General features: G+C 24.8%; 4 protein-coding genes across 4 annotated transcripts; all 4 read right to left on the bottom strand.

Moving 5' to 3' along the window:
• Nucleotides 1–219: 219 nt before the first annotated feature.
• Nucleotides 220–8,803, bottom strand: LOC132919012 (uncharacterized). The gene is made up of 8 exons (XM_060980364.1): nt 8,702–8,803; nt 8,446–8,628; nt 3,940–4,149; nt 3,812–3,857; nt 2,190–2,296; nt 1,904–2,104; nt 576–794; nt 220–465 (listed from the first exon to the last, which is right to left on the bottom strand). Exons 1-8 carry the CDS (start codon nt 8,750–8,752, stop codon nt 460–462), a joined length of 1,023 nt encoding a protein of 340 aa, XP_060836347.1. The 5' UTR covers nt 8,753–8,803; the 3' UTR covers nt 220–459.
• Nucleotides 8,804–11,861: 3,058 nt separating this feature from the next.
• On the bottom strand, nt 11,862–13,600 carry LOC132922022 (uncharacterized). Its single transcript, XM_060985322.1, has 4 exons — nt 13,463–13,600; nt 13,209–13,388; nt 12,521–12,730; nt 11,862–12,441 (listed from the first exon to the last, which is right to left on the bottom strand). The coding sequence occupies exons 1-4, from the start codon at nt 13,511–13,513 to the stop codon at nt 12,406–12,408; spliced, it is 477 nt and encodes a 158-aa protein (XP_060841305.1). The 5' UTR covers nt 13,514–13,600; the 3' UTR covers nt 11,862–12,405.
• Nucleotides 13,601–15,017: 1,417 nt separating this feature from the next.
• LOC132922021 (uncharacterized) lies at nt 15,018–17,246 on the bottom strand. The gene is given in 5 exon segments (XM_060985321.1): nt 15,018–15,500; nt 15,502–15,567; nt 15,657–15,851; nt 15,935–16,108; nt 17,132–17,246. Coding segments are annotated over 5 exon segments (531 nt in total). The 5' UTR covers nt 17,189–17,246; the 3' UTR covers nt 15,018–15,461.
• A 2,518-nt stretch (nt 17,247–19,764) lies between these two features.
• Nucleotides 19,765–21,754, bottom strand: LOC132920804 (uncharacterized). Its single transcript, XM_060983482.1, has 4 exons — nt 21,604–21,754; nt 21,146–21,214; nt 20,234–20,395; nt 19,765–19,991 (listed from the first exon to the last, which is right to left on the bottom strand). Exons 1-4 carry the CDS (start codon nt 21,658–21,660, stop codon nt 19,929–19,931), a joined length of 351 nt encoding a protein of 116 aa, XP_060839465.1. The 5' UTR covers nt 21,661–21,754; the 3' UTR covers nt 19,765–19,928.
• Between the last annotated feature and the right edge of the window lie 3,581 nt (nt 21,755–25,335).

Here is a 25,335-nt window from a genome sequence, read left to right on the forward strand (position 1 = left end):
CCTAAATAAAAGTTATATTGTAAGAGTAAAAGAAAAATATTTTCATACGTAAATTGAAAATAGTTGTCGATGGCTTAAATTAATTCTTCTACTATTATATAATAATATAATATGTTATTATTTTTATAAAAAAATAATATAGGTATTAAGGTATTATATACTATATAAGTTATAATTTATAAAATTATAAATATACATTAATAAAATATATTATACACATTACAATATAATAGTGTTATATTTTAATGTTTTTAATTCGTTATAAATTACGATGAAGATTAGATGAAAATATATGTAGGTAAATAAATAAAACGATGTTAAAATATGCATAAATATTCATTAGTCATAGGTAATTTGAATTGGTTCTATAATATTGACGACATAGTTCATTAATCTTTACAAATACTTTTTGATTCCGTAGAGTTGTCTATTTTCTTCAGTTTGAGGTCTATTTTTAGATTATGCCTGTTACAAAAATTGTATGTATTATTTCTCAATTACCTAGCAATTTGTATATATTATTGTAAGATATTTATTTTAAACCTAACGATCTTTATTTATTTTTTTAAGTTTACCTTTATTTTATTTAAAATATTAATGAATTCTTTTCCCAAATCAAATAATTTGTTCTGGAAATGTTTTGGTAGGTTGTCGAAAGATGTATTTATCATCAACTTGGCCGCTTTACTAACATCCCGAATTGCATTAGCTACTCTTTGCGAACTATTGGCATGTTCGATTAATTTCTTCTTTGTCAATTCTTTTTCTTCTGGTGATAGTGATTCCAAGTAGGCCTTTAAATACAATTTAAATATTATTTAATATATTTATTGATATATTTTGTTTTGTGTATTTTTTGTGAACATTCGTGTATCTGTGAGTTATCTTCCATTAAATTGGTTTATAGCCAATAACTAATATTTTTAAATTTGAGTATGAAAATAATATGACAGATAAAAAAAGGTAATATTATAATAAGAAGTATTATAATATTATAACTTTCCATGTTTTTTTTTTTTAACATTTTATAATATATTATTATTTAGGTACCTAAACATATAACTTGTACCTACTAACATTAAATATTATAATTATTTTGTATTCATAAATTAAAGTATAATATATTTATTTTTTATTTTAAGTTTTGAACGTTTAAAATTCACAATTATATGATATAAAATAATTTATAGCTAAGAATAAATCATGAAAAAAAATTGTCAAAGTTTGTAGAAACGAATTATTTGAATAGGTTCTTGACAGTCTTAATTTTAAATGTGTTAACAACATTATGGAAACAAAACCATGCACTGTGCAAAATGTTATTCCAGTTATATCATTATATAAAAAGAACATTCCAAAAAAAAACATTTAAACCTTCCTATAGAACTTACCTTTAAGTTTCGAAAACATTTTCGTAAAGATTTATACCTCGTTTCTTATAAACTATATTTTAGACATTCCTTAACCTAAAATAGGCATATTCCTTAAATGGTTGTACGAAACACTTTAATTACTTTCCAAAACAAATATTCCATAGAAATGACCGATTTCTTGTATAGTAAATAATTGTATTATTTTATAGTAAATTTAATTTAACTAACTACTTCACAAATTAAAATAGGTATAACTTTAGATAGAGCATTTTCAATTTAAAGTGGTTGATTTTTTTTCTAAATTATTTCGTTTTTCACAAATAATTTATGATTTCAACGATTTCCAAATAGTAATAATAAGAGAACATATTTAAAGCGACCTCTTAAAATTATATATTCAATCATAAACACAATTACACAAAAATTGCAATGTTGTAGTTCATCAGGTTGTACGATATATGTACATATATATATATGTAGTATATGTTATATACTATATAGTAATGAAACTAATTAAAAAATATCATTACCTTTTCAATTTCTTCTTTCTTCCGGTTAATTTTGGCTATGATATCTTTTAAAAATGGTTCTTTTTTTCCACTAGCTGCCGATGGATTAATGATATTTTCCAATTTTCTATATGGTATTTCTACAACGTTAACCAAAGAATGCATTAGGTTCGCTGCCATTTTATCAAGCTCAGTAGGCTCACTAAGCTCCGCAGATGAAATCTGTGTAAATACATTTATAATAATTATAATTAAAATACATTTTGTACCATATATATATCAAAAGTAGAAATTCAAAAATACTTTCCTGGGCCACTAATGCCGATATTAGGAAACCGAAAAAATATGATGTCTTCATCTTAGCAGTGAAGTCGAACGAATAAATTGTCAAAATGTATTCCCTGAAAATAGTACCTACCATTTATATACAATAAAAACAACCTTGAAAAACCTTTTTTTATACATCAATTCTAAGCCAATCAATGTTTTCTTTTATACCTTTCTTTCATAAGCGGTTAATGCCATCGCTAAATCTGATATTGCTTGCGTCCGCTGTTGGTATTATGTTGTATTATATTGTTTACGTCCGTTGCAATCGTTTTATATTATTAAATTGTTTACGTCCGCCTACGCTGTATGCAATTGCACTATACTCAAGACTCCGAGAGAAGAAGTGCTGAAATATTTTCATATAGACCTAACGGTAGCTATTTATATTTTTTAAATTTAACCTCATGAATAATAGAGAACCAATTTTACGGATATGAGTATTACTCTACAATTCTATATATTTAATGTAACAACGCGAGGACACATTTTGTAGTTAGGTACTCAATATATGTTTGAACAGAATAAAAATATTGATATGTTGCAACTTATGAACACCACCAGTGTTATAGTTTCGGGTTGTTAGGATCATAAAATTAGATAAAACTTATTTTGAAGGGTGAATAAAATATGTTTAGAAAGAAATTTTCTTCAGTTATTGTGCTTATAATGTATAATAACTATAAATTATAAATGGGTACTGTGGTAGGTGATAAAAGTATAAAATATGTAATCTATCCATTTTTTTTAAACTAAAGGTACAAAAAACAATTTACAAGATGATTTTTAATTTATTCAGTGTTTATAGGGAAAACTAAGGATCCGTGGTATGTTTCGAAGAATTGTCAAATGATCAATCATTTTTATCTTTTGGGAGAATGAAAGCAAAACATATTCTCAGAGTCATCCACAAAAAATATTTTTGATTAAAACATACATTAGAACTCTAAGTAAAGACTGGAACAAAAATCAAATTTTGTCGCATGCGAAATAATGCTTTACGGCGTTTAACGTTTGTAGATAAATAATATAAAAATGTCTTATGGTTTTTAGTTACATAAGTGTTACTTAGTTGGTAAATTATATTTTTCTAATAAAAAATACTACAACAGTCATAAAATAGTATTATTTATTGCATGAAATATATTATGATATATAATAATATACTTACAAATTATAAATTACAATCTATATCACATAATATGTAAATATGTTTAAGGTATATAATATAACGATTATAACGTAAACTTTATGTATATACCATGAATATATTTATTGCTATTTAGTGTTTTAATCGATATTTAATAACATTAATTGTTAGGTTTCAATTAGCTTGTATAGGTATTAGTTATAAAAAGCTTTATTATTTATTAACGCTTAACAAAATATTTATAATTATAATATGCAATTACTTATTAGTATATAATTTAAATACACATGAATAAATACAATTATCGTGTTTCTTATAGTATAGGTAATAAATGGATGTAGTTCATTATCATTTATTCCAATATAATTTAAAAGTTAATGTTGAATTGTTCTTTACCAAACCAACTAGACATTATTCAATTATTTTTGATTAAGTAATAAGTATGAATTATTATTTGGGATTTTTTTGTGATGTTTTTGAATTATTTTCAATGGTAACCTGTCCATAGAAAAGATATATTTGATTAAGTAAGAATTGAATCAATCATAATAGATTTTTTTTTTAATAACACTAAACTTACCTTCATTTTCCTTAGAGAGTCATTAATTTCGTTTCCTAATTCAATTAATTTGGTTTTAATATCATTCGGTAATGTATCAAAAGATGTGTTCATTACATAGGTTACACCTTTTGCTGCTCTCGAAAATGCTGATGATGCATAAAGTGACGAGTATCCAAGAATTTTTTCCGTTTTTTGCCTCTCTTCTTTTGGTAACAAATTAAACAAACCCTTAAAAAATAATATATTTAATATATATATACTGTTGTATTTGTATAATGCTCTATAGTATTATATATTATATTGTTAATTATAATCTTTTTATTAAATATTTTATATTCGGTGTATACAATATAAGTTATACACATATTAGTCTATTACTCAATTATTACTTTTACTTGAAAACTCAAATAAACAATATAACTTGTTTAGTATAAATATATTTAATTTATTTTAAATAAAGTCAAAGGTTGATTTAATTATGAAATGTGTATTAATTTTCTTGTAATACACGATATTATAAATTTATTTACAATTAAAATTATATATAATATTAGTTTATAACATATATTTTTTGTTTAATTAAAAATCAATTACACCTTTAAAATAGGTAAAATATTCATTAATTTGTATATTATTGTTACGATATGCCAATTTAATATTATTACATTAAACATAATAATATGTGGCTATATTAAAGTTCTAACTGACAAATCATACACGCAATTAATTCCGATATGAATATTTTTATCTTATACAATATATAGTGAAATAATAATATTATTTATAATATATTGTTAAAACTTAGATGTTATTAATTCCCAAATAAAGTAGTTAAATGTGATCAAAATAATTTTTTTTTTAATGTTAAGATTTTTATTTTTTTATTTAATAAAACATATTACAATCTGTTTAACAATTATAACAAGATTATGATTGTAATAAAGAATGGAACAATTAGAATCGAAGAGTGAATATGTGTCAATCGTCCATGTTATACGTATATAATTTATAGTTTATGCGTTTAAATGTTTAATGTTTATTTATAGTTTTATTATTATAAATTTTACTAAATTATATTACTATAGTATATTTTGCATTTTAGATAATAAAGTGGACGCCCCTTATAGAACTTATGGATATTAAGTTCAGCGGCTTATAAGACTCATAATTTTGGCTATGTTATAAGATTTATTCATAAAAAAAAAAAAAAAAAATGGTAATAAATCAATACATTTTTGGTCGAATTTTGAAATAAATTAGTTTTAAAAAGTTATTTGTGTTGCAATGATATTAATTCATATAATATTGCACTTTACGTGCGAATAAAAAAATAAAAAGGGGTGAAAAGGATAATAATGTTGAATGTACCTACGTTTAAAGAATGCTTTGTTAAAGTTAGAAATAAAGATTCTCGCGTCTTGGTCCCTTCGCTTTGACAAAAAGCTAAAGAATTGGCAGAAATAATGTGGAAGGTTTAGTTCAAGGCGACAGAAGAGTAATTTCATCGATTGAAAAAAAGAGAAAATATTTCTTCCAAAAAAACTCACGGACAATAAGGTGCAATAATTTTAATATATCGTATAATATGACTAATATGAGTACCAAAAAGTACATTTACGGAATAGTGGAATGTAACAAAACACAAAAATAAAAATAATAATTGGTAATAGTAAAATTAAAATAATAAATAATATTTAAGAGAGTATATTATGTAAAAGTAAAATATATACAACGAAATATCGAAATAAACTTAAGAATTTATCAATTTTATTTCGTCTTTCCTCGTTCACTTATAAGGTTCATTCAGTTAGAATTTTATAAGACTCATTTAACACTTTGCACTGGTCCCAAAACGAATCTTATAAGCGGCGTCCTCTATAGTAGGTAGTTGTCTATCTTATTTTTTACTGTCGAGTTACTACTTTTATATAAATTATTATACAATGTAAATAACATAAAATTGATTGCAATGCATAAAACAGAGATATCACGTGCACAAACTCATTAGTCATTTATTTACAAAATTTACTCTAGTATTATGTTTAAGTTTCATTAAAATTATAATTGCACTGTCGTCCTATTGAACATCTCAGATTAAAAGAGAAAAATAATAGTAAAATCCTATCTTGATCTATTAAAAACGATGTGCAAAGCAAGCCAAATTGACACGTGAAAAATAAAAATATACTAAGTGGCTGTTTGCTCTTTGACCCTATGGCGTAATGTTCATATTTTCAACACTCTAATACTAAATAATATTACAGTACCGTATTTCGATTTCAAACTTTTTTTAAACTATTTTAATTCGATGATTAATTATCAAACTTAAGATTAACAAATACAAATTATTCTAGTGAGCTCTTATTTAATAAAATGCACGTCATCTATACGATATAACTGATAGAGTATACTGTACTGTATGATATTATATACGGAGTATAATAATTTCGAAAACTTTTACTAACATAAAAATATGCACTGTAATAAAATTTTGAATAAATAAATAAATTAAATCAAGGAAATATATCATTGAATAAAATGGTTAATGTTACAGTTTTAAATTTTTGGTTTTCAGATTTTGAGCAGAGCGATGATTGTATTGATTTTATAATGATGTGTTTGTTTTGTGGGCGACTATACGAAGTTGTTGATAAAATGCTTAGAGATCAAAAATGGAGGTTGTATTAGATATAAATTTGGATTTTTTTTTATACTTTAAAGAGGTAAAACTTAAAAATTCCAATTATTCATTTTTATAATCTGAAAAAACAAACAAAATTAAGAAAAAACGGGAATTTTTACATAAATACATTTTTTGACAAAATCGGTTTTTGTTTTTTGATGTACTTTAAGGTTAAACTTATGTCTATAACTGTTTACCCAAGAAGTGACTTAAACATTTTACTGTATATTTGTATTATAACTTTTTATTTACTATACAATTTTAAAAATTATTAAGCTATCTATAGGCAAAAAAATGTTCAATCTTATTTTTTTTTTGATAAATGTCAATTAAAAATTATTTGGTGGTATAAATGTTTGAAAATGTAATACAAAGCTCCTCCAAATGTGTTAATATCTCAATTAAAAATATTGACAATATTTTTTATAAGCGTTTAAAATTAGAATTTTGACAAAATGAATCAAAATAAATACATTTTTTTTTAGTTAGAAATTCATAAATAATTTTGTTTTTATACCTAACATTATACCTAAAATTTAGTACAAGGTTTTTTACTATTTTTTCAATCTACGAATGAAAACAATTCTTCACCAGTTAATTATTTTTTTTATGTGTATATCAAGCTCAAATTTTTACGATTTCAATATTCACCAGTAAAATAATCAATTTCCTCAAAATATTTTTAAGTTATTTGTAGGTGAGACAATTTTTTAAAATTTTTTTTTTATAAATAACCATAAAAAAAATATTTGCTGGGTCAAAATTCTTTAAATTTAATACAAGATTTCATAAAAGTTACTCTTTTATCTGTATAAAAATATTAAAAATACATAAGATCAATTTTTTTATATTCTCATTTAGTTAAAATGTTGATGAAATTCGTCACAATCATAAAAAATTTTCTTTTTGTAACTAAGTTTTGATAATTGAATACAAAATGCTTTTTAAGTAGTTAATACTGAAACCATAAAATCAAAATAAAGTATGAAGTTAATTATTTTTTATAGACGTTTTAAGTTCCAATTTTGACAAAATTGCTTCTTTAAACAGTAAATAACGATATGATAATTAATTTGTAATATTTTAAGAACACTATTTGTTGTAACTTAAACTTTCATGTATTTTATATTTTTATGAATTTTACTTTATACAATAACATTTTTGATTTATTTTAAAATATTATCTATTTATAGGTATAAGCAGTACTATGAATCTACATTTACTGTCTTACGGTATTTAAAGATAGATGTCATTACATATTGAGTTATACGTATAAGTTAATATTGTATATATTTGGATAAATGTTATATAAATATAAATTATTATAATAATTAAATATTGATAATATAATAAATCCAATATTCACGGAAAAAATGATACCAAGCTATTAAAATAATACTTAAGTAAAATAAATTACTTTAATAGCTATACTAAAAAAATACATCACTCGGTGATATAAGCTGATACACCGTTTAAGCTCAGAATCGTTTTTTGTGTATAATGATATATCATTGAATTCAAATTTACACGGCCCTATATTAATGACCCACTCGACATCAAATGTACAGCAAAGCGGTATATCCACTTGCCACCTATCTATCTTTTTTTAATTTATAAAGTTCATTTGAAGTAACAACAACAATGAAATTCTTAAGAATTAAAGATACAGTAGCTAATAGCCGTATAATTGTATACTATATTGTATGTTTATTGTTTAACATATTTATTGGTTTATTATTAAAACAAAAAATGGGTAAAGGTACTAACAAATTAACAATAAGACAATACACTATACTATAGTATTAAATAATTATTATAACTTAAACAATATTTTTAATTACCTCCTGGGTATCTTCCATAACTCTTTTTACTTTATGTACATATTCTTTCAAGAAAAAATTTAAATCTGGATTCGTTTGTATTTCATTTAGTATATCTTGGAAAGGTGCTGCTGCAGTCTCAAACGCAGATGATTTAATCTTGTTTAATAATTTATCTAGTTCACTAATTTCAGATGATGAAATCTATAATATGAAACATTATTATTACTATACAACTAAATTTAATTTAATTCAAACAGTGTATAAAAATACTTTCCTGAACTACCAATATCGGTAGTAAGATTAAACAAATACGTGAAGTCTTCATCTTGTTTGTACTTAAATTTGAATGATGACCCTACGCTATAAGAAATCAATATTTATACTACAGTTTACCTCTTTAATCATGTAAATAACAAAAATTATGCAACAACTATATAATTGGTTTCAATGTTAATTAACTAATAATTTGATTAGAGTAGAGTAAAATACGTCTTATAAAATAGTTTTTATATCATTAATCATGGCAGTATTCTTGGTATCTATATACTTGGGTTATTCATAAAGAGTACGAACTAAACTTTAATATGGTATTTTTAATATATTATCATAGTATTTGAACATATTATGATAGTAAAATAAAAGACCAAAGTTTCATAGAGATTAGACCACTGTCTATCGCTAATTATTGATAAAAACATTATGGCAATAAAAATGTCTCACAATAAAGTAAATGTTTAGTTGAAAAAAATAACCAAAATCTCCGTTAAGGAATCGTAGCGGGTAATCAAAAATAGCATAATATGTAGGGATATTGTTTAAGTTTCTTAAGTAAATGTTGATTTAAAGAAATTTTAAAAATAGTTATGTTTTGTGTTAATAATATAATTAAAAAATAGAATATATTTATACAACATTCAAATTATTATGTTGATTAATAGTATTTTTAATACGAAATTAAACAATATTACTCATTTTAAAGTATATACTAGGTAGTTAGTTATTGCTGTTCTTAGTTACATTATATAAGTTATTACGCTATTGATACCTCAGATATTATGTTTAATATTATTACTTAGTTCATATTATGATAATATATAATATCACAATAAGAAAATGAGAAAACAAGAAGCGGTCCATCTGATGATAGCAGCAGTCATTATTAAGAATATAGTAAACTACACATTTTTATGGTTTGTTATTTCATTTAGACTAAATTTGGACTAAATAACTCAATTAGAATAAAATAAAAAAAATTAACTTTAATTTATTATTATCATAATGAGATAGTTTTATAGATTTATAGTTCAATTATTATATTCTGAAGTCATTGTGATATGATATATGAAATGTACCTATATTGCTGAAAAAATTGATTTGGCAGAGGTTTCCAAGTTCCAACACATAAGCCGCGGGCAGCGTTGAACTGGTCAGTGGACCGTTTAATGTTAACATTAATAACGTATTTATTTTAAATGATATTATTAAATATTTTTATTATATACCTAATAATATTATATTTATTATATACATACGTATATAGGCTTATAGCTGTGCTATTAGTTATTAGCGGGTCTCAATAACTTTTTTACAAAATTAGTGGTCCTCACAAGGTAACTATTAAAGGTTAAGAACCGCTGGAATATGGTAAATATCGATTTATTATTTGTTTTTAAAGATTTTTCTTTGTTTGTATTTATTATATTTGACAATTAAAAAATAATAAGAAGTTATTTATTTAAACAAAATGTTATGATGTATAAATATATATATATATAATCAAAGTAGAATATCAGATAAAAACAAAATATAATATGTAGGCAAATAGAATTTTATCTTATTTTGTTCAAAGTGCATAATGATGGTCAACATTTTCTATAAGTAATACCATTAACTATAAATAGTATTTATAATCAATGGTAATACCTACTATTACAATCTGTTACCTTTAACGGAACTTACAAACTATTCATAATATAAATTATATATAAAAAAATTAAAAGTAATAACGTTTTTGTACTATTATAGCTATATTAATAGTGATGGGCAACGATATCGATGTCGTGACACATTTTCGACAACAAAAACGTTCTATAATAATTGTATAATATCTATATCGTGATATCAAATTTAATATATTTTTTAGAAATACTTATATTTTATTTTTAGATTCTAAGCTTTAGTTAATTGTATTGTGTGTGCTGTGTAATAAACCATTAATAATTAATAACTAATAAAGTAATAAGTAATAATATTTGTCAACCGATAAAGTTTGTACGCGTGTCCCCGGGAAATGTATTATGATATAATGTAATATAATATTATCCATCTTAATAGTACCTATGTATTATAACTAAGTTACTTCGTAAGATATGATTAATTATTTTTTTACAATATAAATATTTATTTAAAATAAAAATATTTAATTATTATAATAATACTAAAATTATTTTCAGCGTTGTATCTACGAGAATTAATTTAAATGTTGCTGCTTGTTATAAATATGTTTTGATGCAAGTAGCATATTATAATAACAATAAAAATCTAAATATTTCTTATAATCCACGATAGTATTTTTTTTAAATATATATTTGAGTTATAGCATACGAGAGTGTAATTATATACTTATACTTATATATTAGACTAAAAACATTTAAAACATTATTGTAATATTTTTTTTAACGAAAACAAACATTAAACGATGATAGAAGATCTTTATTCTATACATACGATGTTTTATGAAATATGTTCCTTGTTTAGCAAACAAAATTCCTTAAACTATTAGCTTCATGAATATTTAGAGAAGCAATTTTACAGATAGCTATGAGTATTACTCTACATGTTCAATGTAAGAACGTGTATGTTACGTGAGGGTACATTTTGTAGTTAGGTACCCAATATATTTTTGAACAAAATAAAAGTATTGATATATTGCAAACTATGAACATCGCCAGTGTTGTATTTTCTGGTTATCGAGATCATAAAATTATGTACCTTATTTTGATAGATGAATAAATATTTGGTGGGAAATTGTCTTCAGTTATTGTGCTTACAAACTTTAATAATTATAAATTATAAATAGGTACCTACTGGGGTATGCGGCAATAATATATAATATGTAATCTATACATTTTTTTTTAAACTAATGGTACAATTATAAGTGATTTACGAAATGATTTTTTATTATTGTTCAGAGTGTTTATAGGGAAAACGTGTTATATGTTTCGAAGAGATGTCAAATGTTCAATAATTTTTATCTTCTGGAATAACGAAAGCAAAGGGTCATACCATAAAAAATGTTTTTGATTAAAACATATCACAACATACAACATACTTTAGGACATTAGGTAAAGACTGGAACAAAAATCAAATTTTGTCACAGGCAAAATAACGCCTAACGGCGATTAGCGTTTGTAGTTAAATAATATAAGAATGTCTTACAGTTTTTAGTTATAAGTGTAACTAAGTTTGTAAATTATATTTTTCTAATACAAAATGTTACAAAAATCATAAAACAGTTATTATTCATTACATAAAACGTATAATCATATACATTTATAGAACTAAATATTAAAACAATAATATTATACTTACAATTTTTATCACGTAAGGAAACTATATAATATACCTACCGTAAACTTTAGTTATGTCAAAAATATGTTTATTACAATTAAGTGACTTAATCGATATTTAATAACATTAGTGTTTCAATTAGATTATATTTTAATAATTACAATAAGTTTTATTATTTATTAATGATTTACAAAATATATAAATATATGTGATTATTATATAAATTAAATACACATCAATAAATACAATATTGTAATGTTTCCTATACTACTGCTATTGGTAATAAATGGATGTAGTTCATTTATCATTTCTTCCGATATAGTTTAAAAGTTAACATTGAATTGTTATTTATCGAACCAACTAGATATTCAATATTTTTTGAATGAGTATTAAATATTATATAGGGTATTATTTTGATTTTTTTAATCCATTGTCATTGGCAGCCTGTCCATAAAAACATATATTTGATTAAGTAATAATTTAATCTATTATCATAGATTTATTTAAATATCTCTAAACTTACTTTTAGTTTCTTTAAAAAATCATTAATATCGTTTCCTAATCCAAGTAATTTGGTTTTAATATCATCCGGTAATGTATCGAAAGACGTGTTCGTTACAGAAGTTACACCTTTTACTGTATTCCAAAATGCTGACGACATAGAATGTGACGTGAAGTCAATAACTCTTTTGATTGCGGATTTCTCATCTTGTGGTATCAAACTAAATAAATCCTTTAAAAAATATTTTATTTAATATAGTACTATTATTATGATATTGTTTACTATTATCGTTTTGTTAAATATTTTAATTTTCTGTATATACAATACAAATTATACGCATATGCCATATTAGTCTATAACTCAACTATTACTTTTTACTCGAATAATCAAACAAAAAATATAATTTACATTAGAACCCAATTATGTACCTTTTTATTTATTTATAAAGTTAATTTGAAGCAATAACAACGGAATACATAACGAAAAGATTTAAGATCCAGTAGCTAGTAAGTGTATTATTTTATAGTATGTTTATAGAATGTTTATAGTATGTAATAAAAAATAACTTATTGGTCTATTATTGAAACAATTATTGGTAAAGTTTTAGAGATATATTTTTTCTTAAGCTAACAAAAATGAGCAATAACACAATACACTATAGTGCTGTACTATATTAAATAATTGTTAACTAAAAAATATTTTAAATTACCTTTTGGGTTTGGTCCATAACCTGGTTTATTTTACGCGAATAGTCTTTCAAGAAATTATTTACATCTGGATGTGCTCGTATTTCGGCTAATAAAGCCGTGTAAGGTGTTTCTGCTATTTTGACTGTAGATGCTGTAATCTTGTTTATTACTTTATCTAGTTCAGTATCTTCAGATGAAATCTATAATATGAAACATTATTATTACTATAAAATTTAATTTAATTTAATTCAAATAATATATAAAAAATACTTTCCTGAACTACCAATATCGATAGCAAGATTAAACAAATACGTGAAGTCCTCATTTTTTTGGTACTTAAATTTCAATGATGACCCTAAGCTACAAGAAATCAATATTTATACTGCTTCCCATTTTTATCATGTAAATAACAAAAATAATGCAACAACTATATCATTGATTTCAATGTTAATTAACTATTAATTTGATTAGAGTAGAGTAAAATACGTATTATACATTTTTTTTATATCATTAACCATGGCAATTTTCTTGGTATCTATGTAGTTGGGTTATTCATAAAGAGTGCTAACTAAATTTTAATATGGTATTTTTATTGTATCATAGTTTTGAATATATTATCATAATAGTAATAATAAAAGACCAAAGTTTCATTGAGATTAGACCACTGTCTATCGCCAATTCTCGATAAAAATATTAGAATAATAAAAATGTCTCACAATAAAGTAAATGTCTAGTTGTAAAAAAATAACCAAAATCTCCGTTAAGGAATCGTAGTAGTGAACCAAAAAATAGCACAATGTAGGAATATTGTTTAAGTTTCTTAAGTAAAAACAATATGTTGATTTAAAGAAATTTTAAAAATAGTAATGTTTTGTGTTTAATAATATAATTAAAAATAATAGAGTAATTCCGTAACTCAATAATTGTTTTTAATTACATTTATTTTTATTTATGATCGTAAATAGACTTGGCGTTAGCGCGCGCACACACACATACACATAAAACATTTAAATGTTATTAACTAACAACATTTGTAATATGAAATTAATCAATGTAATACATTATTTAGAGTATATAGTAGTTATTAGTTATATTATATTTGTTAATACACATATTGACGTATCAGATATGTTTAATATATTATTACGCAGTTCATTTTATTATACACGTCATAATATAATATGTAAACCTAAATAAAATGAGAAAACACGTGAAGTGGCCCCATCCGATGATAGCAACAATCATTATTAAGAATATGGTTTTTTTTTTTTTCATTTAGACTAAATTGGTTAATAAATTAGTTGGACTATTGAATTAGACCTTAATTTGGTTCAAATTTTCTGAATTCACTCTGATATGATTTGAATATGAAGAACTATATTTTCTTTATAGTATATCGATGAAGAAATGGATATAACAATTATAAATTTAGCGTTTTTTTTTTTAAAAAAAAAAATTTATCTTTGTTTTGTATCTATTATATATTTATATATGACAATTAAAAAATAGCAAGAAGTTATTTATTTAAAAGAAATATTATAATATATAAATAATTAAAATAAAATATCAGATAAAATTAAAATATAATATGTTGGTAAAAGGATTTTTGTCTTATTTTGTTTTCAAATAATAGTAAACATTTTATATGGGTAATATGGGTAATAACTGCTATTACAATTTGTTATATTTAAAGGAAATTACAAACTATACATAATATATATTATAAAAAAAAAAACTAAAAGTAATAACGTTCTTGAACTATTTTATTTATATTATCCATCTAAATAGAATGTAATATTACTAAGTTATTTAGTAAGGTATGTTTAATTATTTTTTTACAATTTAAATAATGATATTAAAATATTAAAAAATAATATGATATATTATTTTTTTTTTAATTAAAATATTTAATTATTATACTAATACTAAAATTATTTTCTGTGTTGTATTTGCTAGAATCGATTTAAATTTTGAAGTTTAATTAAATAGGTAGTAATACTTAAACGATCCTTTTCAATTTCGTGTAATTATTAAAAATACAGCAAAAAACATTTTAATTGATATTATTGATTATTGTTTTTCTTATTATTATAATGACTAATGTAATTAAAAAAATATAATTAAATGTTTCAATATTCAGTTTATGATTAACACCTAACATGATGTTCATTTCGCTTAACTGCAAACCGATCTATATTAGATGGGATGATGAGAAACTTTTAATGTTGTCATCAGTTTTTCACCAAGACCTTTTAATATGTCGTTGACTTCTGTCAAATGGTCCACGTGATTACCGATGAACCTCTTGGTCGTCTGTATTTTGTCCAAAACTGATTTAATTTTTTTCTGTAGTGAATTATTGGAAAGATCATTTAATCTCTAAATAAAAACAAATATTATATAGTTACAGTATTACTTAGACCATACAATAACAATGAAACATAAGGTGTTTGGGTAAAAATGTATACTTTTTCCTCGTCAATTATATATTTTTCAAGCTGTTCAAGTTCCTCAATAGACTTTGTCAGAACACCGATTTTATATACTACGTAATCTATGGTTATTGCAGTGTTTTCATACATTATCAATCCTTTTTTTTGAAAATCTTTCATTTGCGTATCGTCAAAATTTGAACTATTCCGGAGACTGGAATATTGCTGTAACTACAAAACAATTGCAGATAACTAAATTTAGATTAAAAAAATAACGTTTACACCGCAGTTGTACTGCACATAAGTCTTCATACGTCGACGATCGTGATGTTTAAATTTCCTATGAATAAATCAATCATGGCCTGAATTTCGTGATCAACGAATTCTCTTGTTGAATTTCTTGCTATTTCCTCAGTAGTCTGTTCAATGCGTTCCAATAGCTGTGCGTCCAGTTCTACGAACGTGCTTTGCCTAGAAACTGGACCAGCCTGTGTCAAATACTTGAATTAATATTTTTATTCTAAATTTTTTTATCAAAAACCAAATGATAAGCATTTTATGTGTACTATAATACGTCCATGCATTTCGACAGTAAACAAATATTATTATTGAATACCTTTTCGCAGCCCTTACATCATATATATATATATATATAGACTTTATATGTGCAAGTAATATAGTATTATAGTGCATACAATTATGAGCGTTGTAACGTTTATTCGTAAAATCACAATATTGCAGGTATTTATAAACCTATACAGTAATATAGCCATATAGGTAGATAGCAAAAACGCATATAAACATAATTTGCGTTATACAAATAATAATAAATTTAATTCTAAATATTTATATAAACAATGCAAAATTAAAAATAATAAACACTTCAACATTTAAAAAAAAAAAATGTTATTTAAAACTAATCATATAATATCTCCCTTTTACTAGAGTATAATAATATTTTGAATAATTCGTAAGTATACTTATCTATCATAATTGTTTAAATTGTTATCAAAGATTTACTTGGATAAGTTGTAATATTAAAATATGTTTAATTCATCTATCTTAAACTTAACAGATTTCAAATTAAGACGATTGATGTTTTTTATCTGCTTGTTATACATATGTTGTGTTGCAAGTGACATATAATAACAATAATCTAAACCGTTTTATGTTTAACATAATGCACATTAGATTTTTTTCAAATGCATATTTGAGTTATAGCATACAAGAGTATAATTATAAACTTATACTTATATATGTTAGACTAAATACAGTTGAAATATTATTATAACATATTTTTTCAACAAAAACACACATTAAACAAAAGATCTTTATTCTTTATAATACAGACTAACACGTTTATAAATCGTATACGCAATTAACAGAATCTATTATACGATGTGTTATGCAATATTTTCGTTGTTTAGTAAACAAAATTCCTCAAATTAATTAATCACCATTAATCAATTAGGTACATTATAAATAAATAATTAAGTTTAACATATATTTACCGCGACACTAGCCAGACACCCAGCTGAAATCAAGGCTAACCACAGTACAGACTCCATGACGGTTAGAAACGATCTGCTTTGACCAATGTGTACAGTTCACTAAAACAGACTGAAGACTAAACTTGTATAATATAGGTGTACCTATATGTATTTGTATTTGTTTTTTATATACCTTTTTTTTTTTTTTTACTGGGTACTGTTATTTTGTTTCTGGTTTTGTAACGGACGGTTGTCCGCTCGTGTTCACATAATAAATATCGTATAAAAACCGTAATACACATAATACTCGTATATTTCACAGATTTTTACCGCATGTGTTCTCAAAGTGGCGCTCAACCCCTTTCTGGTGCGTATCACCCAAACTATAGCACGCACTGCTATGTTATTGCTGCAGCGTTCCTTCTTTACATAACACATAGCTATACATTTATTATTATTGCCAGTTGACGATTAATTGCAGTTTATAGATTATTACGAATATGGAATGATTAGGTTTTAAATTGTCATAATTTGATACACGTACATTTGTAATTGGACAATCAGACTTAAGAGCAAAGAGGTATAAAAACGTACCTGGTATTTCCCAAATGCGCAAAAGTCATAAGGTTTATTAAATTTAATAATAATTAGTATAACTGTACACAAAATTACGATAAAGAGAACAATTTAAAAATAGTGTTTACTTTTAACTCGGTCACATTTTTTATTTCATTTTTATTGATGACATGTTGTCCCTTTTTTGAGATTCTGCTTAATTGCTATGAGTTTAAAATAACAACTGAGAACTTACCTACCTCAAGAATTTTTGTGCACGTAATCGAATCTATAGTAAATTACTATTATTTTTTTATATAGGTAATGGATAAAGAGATAATTGTTTTTAATTTCATAATGTTAAATCCATATTTTTTTAGGAAATGAAAAACTGACGCTTAATTTATTTTGATCATGTGGTATTTGATATGTGGCCATATTTTTCTCCATAAGACACGCTATTCGTATTTAAATTACATTAAAATATAAAATTGACGTATTATTAATAAATCATTATAATATTCTGTTCCTATGATACCTATAGTGTATACATATATTTTTGATCGGATTAATTGTTACGAAAACCCTTATTAAGGATTTGTTGTGCACACTTTAAATATTAGTTGCAAGATCGTTAACAAAATTACTTCACTATGAATTTCGCCCTAATTATGTTATCATTAATTGCAAATGTGGAGCGAGTAGGTAGGAAATATTTAAGCATAGTTAATTAGTTTGATTATAAATTATAATTAATTAGATTGGATATCAATTAATTTCTTCGATCTAAATAAATACTTAAAATAAGACTTATATTTTTATGTTCAAGTTATTAATTACTAACAAATTACAATAATCAATACCTGCTACTAACTACACCTAGTTCCTATAAGTACACCATCTTATTTAAATTTCAATATCATGGTAACAACATACATTTTATGTTGTACCTACATTAATTTATGGAAATATTTTATACTTCGAATTAATCCGTGTATAATGTAAAAAAAAACAGTACCGCTATGACCAAGAAGTTAAATTCTTTTTTTAATTTACGAGTAATAAACAAAATGCATAAGTAATATAGAAAATAACAAGTTAAAAATAACCTAGTTTTAAACTTAATTTTAGTAGTTTCCTAAGAAATAAAAAAGAACTTAATTTAATTAAATATTAAAATTCAATATTTTCCAATAACTAATCAGCAGTAAAAATAACTACGAATAGTTGAATTGAGATTAATTAGAGTCGATGAAAGTAGTATGAAATATGATCTCAGAGTACCATATTTTAAGAAAAATACTTAAGTAATTTAATTTAGATACTTTTACACAAATTTTTTGAAATTAACACGTTCTTAATTTTAGTTTTTAATTTATTAATACCTAACTTTGACAACGTCGCTTAATATATACCAACATTGTGATAACTTACAAACTATCAGTACTATTAGGTATGTATATTATAATGTATATTTGGGGGTAATGATTAAATTAATTATAAAAAATATATATATCAAAATCATTACCATTTTAAGTACACGATAATTTATTTAAATACAATAGAAACTGCATTAATTATTTATATCATGTATAGTGTATAAAAAAAAATATATAACATTTCTTAGTACTTAACTACGTTAATTTAACAATATAGGTCATTGTGAAAATATTGAGTTCAAGACATTTTTATACTTATGAACTATAATTCTCCAATCGACTTTTAGTGAACACAGGGTAAAAACGCCTATTATCTGTTCAAAACAACAGAAAAAATATTTTTCTTATAGAATTTTTTAATTTTTGTTTTCATCTAATATTATGAACACAAATAAAATAGTTTATATATTTTATAAATAAACACAATATTTTATTTTTTGATTATTAACCTTGTATAATAAAATATTAAACTTTGAACAAATATAAGAGTTCTATTTATGAATTGCAAATACATATTACATATTTAATTCTAATATAGGAATTTTAATTTATTAAATGTTTTTAATCGGAAACGGAAAATAATATTAGAAAATAAGAACTTATCATTAAAATTTTCTATACAGTACGTTTAGTGAATAATGAAAATAACTTATAACACAATTTCTTTCTAAATTATTATTTTTATTATTTTTTCAATAGAAAATGAATGGATAATTTTTTTTTATCTGTAGATAATACAATATACATTTTACGATTAATAATAAATTGAAAAAAGTTAAGTCCAAGATTAATACACGTTTATAAACGTCAAAATTTCAATTGATTTACCATCCATAACTAACAAAGTTATGTTCAGTAGAGGTTTCGACCATATTGGCCCTTTTATACTAAAAAAAAAAATCAAAAAAAAATTTATTAGATTACTTTTTTATGTTAAATACTGTAGCAATGTTGTGAGAGTATCAAATATTTTAATTAATTACTTTTAAAATAATGTATCGAGGAATTTAGTACACTGAACGTGTTTAAAAATTATTTAATATTCCAAAAATATTATTTGAATACTTTTATTCGAATACATGACAACACTGCACATAGGTGGTTTATGGTACAAGATATGTTACTATACTTCAATAAATGCATGTCTTAAAGAATCCAAGTACGAATTGTAGTCCATTACTCCATTGGCTGAATTCCTCATGAATTCCTCATTGGTTCGATTAATGTATTTGAACAATGCATCTATTTCTGAAAATTTGCTCTTTTTTTTTCGATTTTCTGATCTAGGCGCCTACAGTCGCAACATTTATTTTGAAATATTTGTATAGAATAAAAACTACGAACACATTATAATATTACAGTATTTGTACGAATCCGTCAATACTCAAAACATCAATATAATTGCATTTTAACGAAACATAACATTGGAGACGGTATTGTAACGCTTTAGTTACTCTATCACTATATTATAGTATATATGTAGTATGTACGATATAGCATATCTTATAAATTAAGAACGTTCATAAAAAATGAAATAGTTACTTCACAATACGTTAATTAATATAAGATTTAAATTTATAAATAAATTATGATATAGACTATAGGTGTCTAATATTACATTAGGAAATATATATTATAATTGGTCCATAAACGAATGCACACGTGGAAAATAAACATATAAAATGTATGATTATATTTTAAATAACACTTGAAAACGTCAAAAAAACAAATGTCCTTTAAAGAGATTTAAATTTATTATAATATAGATTATAATACCGAAGTAGATATATTAAATCTGTGAGTTTTATGTTTATAACCCTATGTCCTATAATATAAGCTATAATAGTGTAATATTTTTTATGTTTTATCGAATATTATTTGACATGAAAATGTTTTTCTTGTCAAGTATACGTGAAATGTATAATTTATTATTAGAAATACAAATTACGAAATAATATTAAATTATAATCAACTTATAAAATTCGTTTTTCGTTTTAAAAAGTGTTTAAAAATAATTTGTCATTAACATTTTGCTCCTTACCTCGGTGATTGAATTGTCTATCACAGACGTCTCTGGCGTTAAAATATAGTTTTCATCTATTGCCTCAGCCTACAAAATATATATATTTTAATTGAACAAATATTAAGTATAGTGTATTTTATTTTACTAGTCTCAATCTTTTAAATTGTACAAATATGGTAATTAGTACTTAATTATTGAACAGATTGATGTATAATTTCATGTGCAAGCTTATAATAAAAATACAATATACAATATTATAAACTAACAAAAATATAAATTTATAAACGCTAGTGATTCCTTTATGTCTTTATTATGTTTATTTTTAATAAGTTTGGAACAATTTTGTTTTATAAGTAAAACGTTATTTTAGTTAATTTATATAGCTAGTCAATATATTCATTGCTCAGAAGTATCAATTACTGAATTAATTTAATACTGATAATCAATTTAATTGTAAATTATTATTTATTATTTACCTCTACATTCACAAGACACCCAGTTGAAACCAGGGCCAACCACAATACAAATGACATGACGACGATTAATGGTTTTGAAGTTCCACCTTAAACAATACGAACTGTCTACTAAATCGGCCCAAAGACTAAACACAATATGCGTTATGTGTTGACATTGTTATACTATGTAAGTAATATTATTATTCAGTAGATAAAAAAAAACAACTTTTTTAATGGGAGTGAGGAGCTATTGGCTCGCAGTAACAACAATGGTGTTTGATAACGATTTGTATTTGCATACCATAAATATTACTTAATTTAAAAAAAGTTAGACGTTTATTAAACACTTCATGCCTAATATATATGTCGGTTGAGAAATAATTAAGTACAAATAATACATAATATGAAAAATAAAATTAGTTAAATCCAATTAAAATTTGTTTTTAGAACAATTGAATAAATTCACTGACTACAAACTTTATTTTTTTTATATAATATGATATTTTTTCAATTTACACTTTTGAAAAATGTTCACTATTTATTACTAACCATAACTTACTAATACTGTAGACAATTTAAGTAAAACAATTACATGCATAGTAGAAAATATATTATATGGACCAATATTTTTCATATTATTAATAGTAATTTTTCTAACCAAGTCTTTGAGGAGCAGTGGTTAGTATTCTGACCATCTTTTTTTTAACTGTTCAAGGGTGGTGGTTACTACTTTAACCACCTTTTAAATAATTTTAAATATTTTTTGGACGGTGATAACCTCTAATCCAGTGGTTTTCAACCGGTGTGCCGTGAGCGCTCTTGAAGTGTGCCACGAAAAATCTATTAATATAGTTTTATTAGTATGTATTTATATTATATATAGGTATATACTATATATAATATAAAATATGCTTCACGTATTATATGGATTGGTGTGCCGCAAAAATTTTGTAGGAGATGAAGTGTGCCGCATGGTTAAAAAGGTTGAAAACTATACTGCTCTAACCACTTTATTATCAGTTTATATATAGGTACATGTATCAAACATTATCACTGTTAGTCTGATATAATTTCCCTTGTTTTTAATAATTTATTATCATTCTTCATATTTTCAATGAATTTCATCATGTCCTACATAAATAGAGTTTTTTCCAAAGTCAATTTTCACCCTCAAAGAGCAAAAAAAAAATTGAAGTTACTTGATATTTTGTTGAAAAACATTAATTTAAATCTCGGTGAAAATAAATTTGTTCAACATTAAGTATTGAGGACTGAGGAGCAATTCATTTTAAAATATGCGAAATGCTCATAGTAGCACATTATGTAATATTAAAACCAACTTTTGTCGTCTGTGACTATTTATGCGCATAGTAAGCATTTGACGTAACAAAAGAAGATTTTGAATGTACATCTCATCAACGACCTAATTTATCAATTAAAATGTACGAATTGTTTTACTTTTGTTGTATCATCAGATTGTTCAGAACACAAATAATATGTACTATTCAGTTATAATAACGAATAATTATTTATTCGTTTACACAACCGCATCAAGACGAACGGTATAAGACTCGTAAGTTTTTACATATTTTATAGCTCGCATCACAAACGCAGGCGGGTTGATGTATTTTTAAATAAGTATGATCCGGTGTAATGAAATAAAAATATATAGCAATGCATCATTCGCCGTTGCGTTATTTTATTATTACGTATTTTAATAATTACGCGTCCTATACAAACAATAAACGGGCGTATAAATAATAATCGTAATTCACGTATATTATATCTGTCTGTACGTTATAAATAACGAACAAATAGCGAAAACGGGAAAAAAATGTTAAGGTAAAATCGCGCAAACCATAAGTACCGGATCGTTTTCTTAAGACGGCGAATTCAGAAAACGTATACGAAATCACGGTTATATTATAACGCCTATATAACGAGGGTGGCCAAACCGCGGCCCGCGTCATAGACTTTTGCGGCTCGTGTCTTATCGTAACATTTTTACAAAATAAAATGTTTTAATATGAATTCATGCATATTTATATTTATATATGACCTTTTATATAATATAGCTGTATAACCAACGAATGCGGCGATGTTTGACGATTGTATTTTCGGGTCACGCGTGTTTTTCTTTTTCGTTACATCAACGCGCGTCGTATAGCCCTTTAATATTTATCGCGCCGACGGGGAGCCGAAGAGCATTTTTTAAAACATCGACAAACGTTCGACCGCCCCCCACAACAGACCATTAATTACTGTATTCGTATATATTATTTATTTTATTATCATACAAAATGTCGTATTTAATTACACGCCGACGTGGTGCCACACAATAAAACGGGCGAATTAAATGGGCCTATACGTCGCAAAGGCTCGCCGCATACCGCCGCCGTTGCGGTCGTCGTCTTGGTTACGAGACCAAAACACACGGGACCCGGAAAAAAGCTTTTGGCGAGCCGACGCAAAGGACGACGACGAGGAGCGGTGAGCATGATATATTACGATATTATTATATATATATATATATCATATTGTGCCTTTGATCTTAGCGCGCGTTGAAGAATATTAATATATAACGTTTGCGCGTCTGTATACAACATATACATAATATAATATGTGGCCGTGCGTCAAGTCTCGGGCCCACATTATAATATTTCCATAACTCGGTGGGCATCAAAAGTCTGTGTACAGTGGAATTATCATCGAACGGGCTTTGTCGCGAAAAACGTTTGTTTTGCACTGCCGCTGCGGTTATTTTTTTCCCCGTTCATCCCCCCATCTATTATATACACGGGAGCTGTTCAATTTTAATTAAAACCCGAACGCGATTGGATTCGATGGTACGTGTGTGTGTGTGTGTGTGTGTGTGTGTGTGTGTGTGTGTGTGTGTAGTTTTCCTCTATACATGCGCGGCGGACGCAGAGAATGTCGCTAAGTAGCGAAAGTCATTAAACACACCAGTATTATATACATATATAGAGGTACGTGGTATATATACTCTTTGCCGTTTTACGGTTTAAAAGCCGAACAGTGTTTTTATACACACATGACGCGTGTACACAAACGTAAATCGCATACGAAAAGGGTTTTTGCAATTTTCTTTGCCCGTCTTTCCCTATAGTTCGTTATTATTATTATTGTACACCGCGAGAGTACATAGATGATCCCCTTCACGACCGTACAGACTTCCAGAGACTCTCATACTCGTGAAAACGACGCAGGTGAGACTAGGTGGTTGGCGATACAAGATGGGCCACCGTAAATTCTCGTTATCCTATACATACCCGAGTAGCTAACACAGAAAAACACGATGGTTCACTATAATGTGTACGTATAATGTCTACTCTAATCGTTAGCGTACATAATTATACTACATAAAACACAGGGCTGTATTTAAATGTCTTTCGTGTGGAAAAAAATATCTTTTTTATTTAAAAAAAATATTAGTTTATACTCGATGGTTGTGAATACCTACACAATCAAATCTACTAATTAGGACAAGACTATGTCCGAATAAATTTACCCCGAACACCGAGGTTCTATGCTGTATAGAATATTACCTAGTTTTTAGTATAGAATACCCGTAAAATATGTGTGTATATTATACCAGATAACCTATTTAACGCGTAACTCATTATTTCAAAAATCAATAACACGTTTACGAAAGTATATTCTTTTAAGACGTTAAAATATATAATTATTTAAAAAATATATATTTTTATCATTTTTTATCGTTATAATTTTTTT

This window comes from Rhopalosiphum padi, chromosome 2 (genome assembly GCF_020882245.1).
Source record: "Rhopalosiphum padi isolate XX-2018 chromosome 2, ASM2088224v1, whole genome shotgun sequence".
Lineage (NCBI taxonomy): Eukaryota > Metazoa > Arthropoda > Insecta > Hemiptera > Aphididae > Rhopalosiphum > Rhopalosiphum padi.

Bases quoted from the DNA above. Each gene is read 5' to 3' on its own strand.
- LOC132920804 (XM_060983482.1), bottom strand. From the start codon at position 21,660: ATGTCATTTGTATTGTGGTTGGCCCTGGTTTCAACTGGGTGTCTTGTG. The intron at 20,396-21,145 runs GTAAGGAGCAAA...TTGCGACTGTAG, and splicing joins TAGACAATTCAATCACCGAG to GCGCCTAGATCAGAAAATCG. The intron at 19,992-20,233 runs GTATAGTAACAT...TTTTTTTTTTAG, and splicing joins TAAGACATGCATTTATTGAA to TATAAAAGGGCCAATATGGT.
- LOC132922022 (XM_060985322.1), bottom strand. From the start codon at position 13,513: ATGAGGACTTCACGTATTTGTTTAATCTTGCTATCGATATTGGTAGTT. The intron at 12,731-13,208 runs GTAATTTAAAAT...TATTTTTTAAAG, and splicing joins TTATGGACCAAACCCAAAAG to GATTTATTTAGTTTGATACC. The intron at 12,442-12,520 runs GTAAGTTTAGAG...TTTTATGGACAG, and splicing joins ATTTTTTAAAGAAACTAAAA to GCTGCCAATGACAATGGATT.
- LOC132919012 (XM_060980364.1), bottom strand. From the start codon at position 8,752: ATGAAGACTTCACGTATTTGTTTAATCTTACTACCGATATTGGTAGTT. The intron at 8,629-8,701 runs GAAAGTATTTTT...TTCATATTATAG, and splicing joins TACCGATATTGGTAGTTCAG to ATTTCATCATCTGAAATTAG. The intron at 2,105-2,189 runs GAAAGTATTTTT...GTATTTACACAG, and splicing joins TATCGGCATTAGTGGCCCAG to ATTTCATCTGCGGAGCTTAG.